At 58.1% G+C, this 7,840-nt stretch overlaps 1 protein-coding gene across 1 annotated transcript in view; it reads right to left on the reverse strand.

Annotated features, from left to right (window-relative positions):
• Positions 1-324: 324 nt before the first annotated feature.
• The window catches only part of LOC104385542 (bactericidal permeability-increasing protein-like), a 12,573-nt gene continuing 5,057 nt past the window's right edge, over positions 325-7,840 (reverse strand). The window contains exons 2-14 of the mRNA XM_009994010.1: positions 7,746-7,838; positions 6,215-6,329; positions 5,569-5,697; positions 5,185-5,340; positions 4,695-4,758; positions 2,935-2,998; positions 2,358-2,449; positions 2,049-2,225; positions 1,769-1,828; positions 1,476-1,643; positions 1,071-1,138; positions 858-900; positions 325-498 (exon numbers count right to left, since the gene is read on the reverse strand). Coding sequence (XP_009992312.1) covers positions 325-498; positions 858-900; positions 1,071-1,138; positions 1,476-1,643; positions 1,769-1,828; positions 2,049-2,225; positions 2,358-2,449; positions 2,935-2,998; positions 4,695-4,758; positions 5,185-5,340; positions 5,569-5,697; positions 6,215-6,329; positions 7,746-7,838 — 1,403 coding nt within the window. The remainder of the gene's footprint in view (positions 499-857; positions 901-1,070; positions 1,139-1,475; positions 1,644-1,768; positions 1,829-2,048; positions 2,226-2,357; positions 2,450-2,934; positions 2,999-4,694; positions 4,759-5,184; positions 5,341-5,568; positions 5,698-6,214; positions 6,330-7,745; positions 7,839-7,840) is intronic.

The following is a 7,840-nucleotide window of genomic DNA, read 5'->3' on the forward strand; positions in this document are numbered from 1 at the left end:
CCAGCCTCTCTGGAAGAGACAGACGTGGCTGCGCTGGGATGGGAGCAAGAGGGAGCACAAAGCAGGCAGACGCCTCCCCCTCCGCCCTTCCTTGGTCCCCCTGATCCCAAGGTTGGCAGAGGAGGCTCCTCCTGAGCTCCAGGGAAGGGCTGGGGGCTGCGTGTTGTGCTGTGCCACCCACCCTGGGCCCCCACGGCCACCAGCCCCGCTCTGGCCCCAGTTGCTGGGGAGCCACGAGAAGCAGCGAGGCGGGGAGAGGGTCTGGAAGGCATCAGGATGTGTGGTGTACTCGTTTTTTCCATTGTGTTCACTGCTGGATACATGTCACCCGGCGGGCTTGGCAGCAGGGGCTGAACTGGCAAGCTGGGCCTGCTCAAAGGCAGCAACCTGGGCAGCAGCTGCTCCAGCACCCCCATCCCCCAGCAGGTTCTCACCATTCAGACGAGGGAGCAGGATGTTGGAAGCATAGATGTTCATTATGGACTGCAGCATTCGGACCTGGGGAGTGGAGCGATGGGAAGGAGAAGAGTTTTAATCTGCTGGAGAGTAGGTGACCAGGTGCTGGGGGATAATTAGAACAGAGGTAAGGAGCAGGGATGGGCACACGCTTCCCCAGAGACCAGCAGCTTTGTCTGGCCACGCTGGTGGGGTGGGAAGCGTAGGGGAGGGAGAGGCAATGGCAGCTGGCTGTGTGTCTTCTCCCAGTCTCATATGCTGAGGCAGGAGATGCCCACAGGGTCAGCATGGGGTCTTGGGTGTACCCCAGGTGCCATGTTGGGGAGAAAGATGAAATGAGTCTCTCCTTGGCCTCAAGCAGGCTCTTGCCTCCATGCTGGGGGGTTATGGTCCAGCCTTACCTGGAAAGTGCCAACATCTGAATGCTTCAGAGAGAGCTTCATCCTGAACAGAGACAGGTGATGCTGGGGGGGCTGTGCTGATGCAGGGAGTGGTTCCCTCCTTGGTGCCACTTCCAAGGCCACACCATTCCTCCAGCTCATCCCCTCTGCACCAGGTCCCTATCCCTGGGATCCTCCTGCTCACCTCCGCCCCATCCAGCCCTCCCTCCTTACCTGCCCACCGTCAGGTTCCCAGTGATGTGGCTGGATGTCATGTTGATGACAGCAGACACGTTGCCTGTCTGGGGACAGAGAGCAGAGCTCCAGTGCTCCCCCACCTCCCCCTGAGCCAGACCCCAGGGGAACAGCTCCGACTGCCCAAATGCAGTGTCCTGCTGCCTGGCCAGGGCAGGGTGAACCTGCCATTTGTCAGCTGGGGGGTTTTCCTGCTGGGGACATCCCCAGTGCAGCAGGACCAGGCTGGTTTCAGATGGTGCCCAGCACTTCTGGCAGGGGCAGGGCAGCAGTGGCTCAGGCAGCAGGGGGAGGTGCCCACCTCAGTGCATCCCCGCCCCATGGAGACACAGGGAGTGCTCAGCGGTGGCCGGTGCCACCACGGCAGGTTGTGCCCAAACTCACCAGGCTGAGGAGGAAGAGAGGAGCCAGGCGGGTGTCGGGAAGGATGGCATAAGCCTGGATATCCACGACAGGCGTGAGCGAGAGGCCCCCCGGCCCGATGCTGAGGAACGGGGCGGAGGGCGCGGACAGCCGGAGCTTCATGGAGGCGTTGGGGTACATCTCCTCTAGCTGCAGAGGGGCAGGAGAGGGTAGGGGCAGCAGCACAAGCTACTGCTCCTGGGGAAGACCACCTTGCTCAGAGCAAACCTGGGCTGTGTACAGGAGCTACAGGGAGGCAGGGCTGGACCACTCACCTGGGGAATGAAGGCTGAGAAGGTGGAGGTGGTCAAGTGGAACTCAACATCCTTTGGGATCTGTGGGGAGAGAATAGTCACACTGGGGCTGTTATGGCACAGCTGAGCCCATGGTGAGCTCAGGCCTCCAGCCCCCAGGCAGCCCCATCCCATAGCCCCCAGGAAGCTCATTGAGGAGCTGGGGAGCCCCCTGAGACCACTGGCTGTCACCAGAACCTCTCTGGAAATAGAAGCCACTGCCAGAGGCAGGGGACAGCCCTGTCCCTCCTGTGCTGCTCACCACTGAGTCCGTGATCTCGAAGACCAGCAGCCCATCTGCGTAGTAGACGAAGCCAGCAGTGTTGAAGAAGTAGCTGGAGGCCCCAAAGTAAACCATGCGGTCATGGTCTGGGGGCAGGGCCAGGGGCAGCGGAGAGAAGGGGACAGCAGAGCGGTGGGCCAGGGAGAAGAATTCACCCTGGAAGGAGGGGAAGAGATGAAGCAGAGCAGAGGTGGTGGGACTCACCTGCTGAGCTGTGCTGGCAAAGACCCTTTGTACCACCCAGCAATAGCATCAGCCAACTCATACTTTCCCAGGGCAACCTCTCACCTTCAACTCCACGTCCAGGGACTGGGCAGTAGCAGTTGGGGGTGCCACCAGGGCATAATCAATCCCAACCTTGTCATCTATCTTGGATGTGACTGTAAAACATGGGACAGACAGATGAGTGAGAGGGGGATGGCACAGGGAAGGCAGGAGCAGATTGCCTGGGCTGACATCCAGGCAGTGCCATGCCCGGGCTTCCCAGTGGAACAGCTCAGTACCAGCTTTACGTGTTTTTGCTTCTGTTCCAAAGCCAAATCACATTTCCCACTTCCCTCCCGAGTGTTTCTCAGTCATGCAGACTGACTCCTGGACCCCAGGGACAGGCTGGGTCCCCTGCCTAGGGCAGCCCGTGCTACCAGCAGCTCGTTGGGGGCTACATGTGATGCACAGTCTGTGCTGCCCTTTTCCCCAGCCAAACATGGGGTGACAAGTCCCCACTGATACAGTGTTCCCCACCTCCCAGCCTGGGTGCAGAAATACAAGGCAATGGGGAGTGGTCACAAGGTTAAGACACTGTCCTCATGGCTGGAAAATGCAAGGAAGAAATGCCCTGAAGTCCCGTGCAGCCCCTGCCTGGTACCTGGCAGGGTCCAGAGGTAAGGCTGGAGCTCGCGGCGCACTGACCTTTCCACAGCATCACACACCTGGGGGGAGAAAGGCAGCAGAGCTGAGACATCCCCCGGGTGCCATCTCACACAGGGAGAAGGAGACAGAACCGTGTGTTGTGCAAAGGGGGCCTGGACCCCCTGTGGAAGGAGCAGGGACACCCCTGGGTCCCAGAGCTGCCCTCCTTCCAGGAAGGAACACAGCAGAAAAAGCCTTAGAGTCCTGGCTTTGGTCCTACTGCCAGCCCATGTGCTGCCAGGGCTCCCCCGGGCCTTGGGAAAGCCACCACACACCAGGAATAGTGCCCAGGCAGGGTGGGCTGTGCTGCAGGAGAGAGTTTTGCCTGTTCTCCAACTGCCTCCTTCCTGAGCAAGGTTCACATCCAGGGAGGCTGTAATTCATGCCAGTTAGCCTTGTACTAATTAGTGCTAACAGCTTGTTTCCATGTCTTGTTGCAGGTCTCCTGCACGGAGGCTTTTGTACCGGGCAGCCGGTCCCGGGGCCCCTCGGTGTACCCTGTAACACTGCACAGTGAGTCCCTGAAACCCAGAAAGGAGAATTTCTCCCCCGGTGCTCCCCACAGCAGAGAGGAGCACAGCCCTGCAGAGGACAGCTCTGATCAGCCTTCCTCTGTTACAGGGAGTTTGGCCGAGGCATAAGAACTAATTAACTGACCACATGGAAGGAAAAGTCTTTGTTAATTAGGAACCAATTACACTGAGCTTTGGCAAAGGCTGCGGGTTTCGATTCAGCCTGAGCCACACGAGGCTTTGGAGCCAGCAGTTAGTGGTGTCTGTTGCTCTGGTTCTCACCAGATCAGCACCACGCCCATGTGCTCTGGCTCTGGTTAAATCCTTCGTGTGCTCCAATCCTCTCGGCCCAGCAGCTGCAAGGGGGTTAAAGACCCTCAGCAACACCCGGGCTCTGCTCCCCTTTGCACACCTACCTTGCCCTCCAAGATCTTTTGGAATCTGGACCCAACAGCACTATAGAAGAGGTTGTAAAGCCATCTGCAGGGAACAGAGAGGAGTCCTTCGTTAGCTCGGAGGCTGCTGCAAAGTACTTGCCAGGAACAGGAGACACTGGAGACTGTGGATTACTGGGAAGCAGCATTCCTGGAGAGAGTTTTGCCTGTTCTCCAACTGCCTCCTTCCTGAGCAAGGTTCACATCCAGGGAGGCTGTAATTCATGCCAGTTAGCCTTGTACTAATTAGTGCTAACAGCTTGTTTCCATGTCTTGTTGCAGGTCTCCTGCACGGAGGCTTTTGTACCGGGCAGCCGGTCCCGGGGCCCCTCGGTGTACCCTGTAACACTGCACAGTGAGTCCCTGAAACCCAGAAAGGAGAATTTCTCCCCCGGTGCTCCCCACAGCAGAGAGGAGCACAGCCCTGCAGAGGACAGCTCTGATCAGCCTTCCTCTGTTACAGGGAGTTTGGCCGAGGCATAAGAACTAATTAACTGACCACATGGAAGGAAAAGTCTTTGTTAATTAGGAACCAATTACACTGAGCTTTGGCAAAGGCTGCGGGTTTCGATTCAGCCTGAGCCACACGAGGCTTTGGAGCCAGCAGTTAGTGGTGTCTGTTGCTCTGCTTCTCACCAGATCAGCACCACGCCCATGTGCTCTGGCTCTGGTTAAATCCTTCGTGTGCTCCAATCCTCTCGGCCCAGCAGCTGCAAGGGGGTTAAAGACCCTCAGCAACACCCGGGCTCTGCTCCCCTTTGCACACCTACCTTGCCCTCCAAGATCTTTTGGAATCTGGACCCAACAGCACTATAGAAGAGGTTGTAAAGCCATCTGCAGGGAACAGAGAGGAGTCCTTCGTTAGCTCGGAGGCTGCTGCAAAGTACTTGCCAGGAACAGGAGACACTGGAGACTGTGGATAAAAAATTCCTGCACCAGTTTGGTGCCGGGCTTTGTATCAGGGCACACATTTGCAAACAGACCTGCCTGTAAACTACATGCATGCAGCTTTAGTGCCTGTCTCACATCTCCCTAAATGTACAGGACAAGTTGAGACCAGATTTAAGTTTGTTCAGTAGCACATCTGGATGAGAAGCATGTGCCAAGAGTCCCAAAACAGCTGATGAGAGGACAGCCTATGAGCACAATGGGCAGCCTCCAAGAGGCTGCAGCTACACCAACATCTTTGTCCTTGCACCTTTCCCGTGACAGAGAGGCCAACACACAGTGTTTCCAGGCCCACACAGTGAAGTCACGTACCCAAGCTTGCCGGAAAAGTGTGCCCAGACTTTGGAGACGCGGGTGCTGCAGTCAGAGGTGTAAATTGTGGGCTTCCCAGAGGCATCCCTGCCCAAACTCACGTTGATTTTGATATAGATGTTCTCCACCCTCAGGTCAAATGATCCATGGTCACGGCTGCAGGGAGAGGAGGATGGGAAAGAGACATTTCTCACTGGTGAGTCCTCATGAAAGGACCCCAAATCACCTCTGGGATGGATCTATCTAGCTCAGGCTGTCCCTAGTGATGAGCATCCAGAGGATACCCTCAGCACATCCAGAGAGAGGAAAGCAACATTGCCCCAGGCACAAGGGAGAGGAGAAAAAACCCTGTTCAGAGCCAGAGAGGGGGAACTGGGCACGCACATGAAGTGAAACTTCACCCGCCAGTTCCCATTGACGCTGGCGAAGGCGTTGGAGATGGAGACCTGCAAGCCCACGTTGGGGACCAGGGAAATCCGCGAGTACGGCAAGTGGAAACTGTGAAGGTCCAATCTAAAAATAAATACATAACAAATAAAAAAAGTCACATTACAGGAGTGCCTCACCCCTGGGCACATGGCTGGGGAGGGAGGGACTAAGGCCACCATCCTGGCAGCATCCCCAGCTCCTGTCCTGCTGTGACAAGGTGGTGTCTGGCTGGGATGCATGGAGCAAAGCAGTGCCTTGGAATCGTGGTCCCTGCAGCCACCCAGACAGCAGCTCCACACCCAGTGCAGAGGTGCCATGGGGCAGCAAGGAGCTAGGATCTCCATGATGGGGACAGGTGCCCTGCTCCTGTAGGCAAGGCCACCTCCACTGTGCAAAATCCACCTGCACCCAGAGTGCCCTCACCCTGCCTCCCTTTCCCTCCTTTCGCCCAAAGCAGGAACATCTTTGCCTGCACTTTGGACAGGGCCAACATCTCAGGGAGGTGTGGAGGGGACAGGATGGTCCTTACTGCTGCCGGGGCTCCCTGTCCCCCTCCACAGGTCAGGGGAGCAAGAGGCTCCGCAGCACTGGCAGGGCTCACCTGGAGAGCTCATAGTTCACCTTCCCCAGTCGCCGAAGGCGCAAATCACCCGAGATGTCTGGCAGCTTTAGCTGGATCAGCTCCTTCTCCAGAATTGTGATCCCCTGCTGATGGGCTGCAAGGACAGAGGGAGAGCATCAGGGCCATGGGCTTCCCATGGGAGTGAGGAGCATGTGAAAGGGTTAAAGGAAACCTCTGGTGATGGCCTGGCTGCTTTCCACCACCCAGGCTATCTCTAAAGCTAATCTGGGTGCACAGAGCCCTGTGAGCATACGCAAACATGTGAGTCTGCCAGCGTGCAAGCCCCAGGAGACAGAGGTGGCCAAGCACTGAAGGAGGGACAGGTCCTGGACACTGTGTGGGAGGTCCTGGGCACACTGTGCTCCATCCCCAGGACCAGCAGACAGAGCTGGATGGAGCAGCGTGGCACAAGTGGGTGCTGCACCCCTGCATCCCTCTGGGAAGAGGAGTCACGTCCTCCTCTCCTGTGGCTGGCAGAGCTGCTGGGTAAATGAGCTGCTCTCACAGTGCATTTCCATCCCTAACAGCACAACCAGGCTCTGCCTGCTACCATAAAACCAGTGCAGGGCTCATCCATGTCCATCACTGCTATCTGCATCACTCCAGCTCCTGGCAGCTCCCACCTCCTCTCCTCTGCAGCTCCCTCCTCCTGCGTTCACAGCTCAGCTGCCTGGATACCTGTCATGGGATCAGGACCCTCCCGCTGGGCAGGTCCCCCAGCACTGCTTGGGTGCAGAGCTGGATGAGCAGCGTGGCACAAGTGGGTGCTGCACCCCTGCATCCCTCTGGGGAGAGGAGTCACGTCCTCCTCTCCTGTGGCTTGCAGAGCTGCTGGGTAAATGAGCTGCTCTCACAGTGCATTTCCATCCCTAACAGCACAACCAGGCTCTGCCTGCTACCATAAAACCAGTGCAGGGCTCATCCATGTCCATCACTGCTATCTGCATCACTCCAGCTCCTGGCAGCTCCCACCTCCTCTCCTCTGCAGCTCCCTCCTCCTGCGTTCACAGCTCAGCTGCCTGGATACCTGTCATGGGATCAGGACTGCTCTCACAGTGCATTTCCATCCCTAACAGCACAACCAGGCTCTGCCTGCTACCATAAAACCAGTGCAGGGCTCATCCATGTCCATCACTGCTATCTGCATCACTCCAGCTCCTGGCAGCTCCCACCTCCTCTCCTCTGCAGCTCCCTCCTCCTGCGTTCACAGCTCAGCTGCCTGGATACCTGTCATGGGATCAGGACCCTCCCGCTGGGCAGGTCCCCCAGCACTGCTTGGGTGCACCCCATGGGACCCCCATGGGGCCAGGCATCCCTGCCGCTCTGCAGGGGCTCCGGGGAGGTGGGGAGCAGACAGGTGCATCAGTGGGAAGCCCCAGGCCATGGGGCTCTCAGCACCCACAGCTGAGGCTCCCCTCCTCCTGCCCCAGGACCCTGTGCTCCCTGAGCAAGCACCCAACTCCACACCCCGGCCACCACCACCCCTGCAGGGGGGGAAATCCGAACCCACCGTAGTCCAGGCCAGCCTGGGTGATCCTCACCACGAAGCCAGGGTTGGCGGCCGCGCTGAGGACCAGGCACAGCGCCAGGGCCCCGCAGGTCCCT

Source organism: Chaetura pelagica, unplaced genomic scaffold, assembly GCF_000747805.2.
Source record: "Chaetura pelagica isolate M959 unplaced genomic scaffold, ChaPel_1.0 scaffold493, whole genome shotgun sequence".
Taxonomy (NCBI): Eukaryota; Metazoa; Chordata; class Aves; order Apodiformes; family Apodidae; genus Chaetura; species Chaetura pelagica.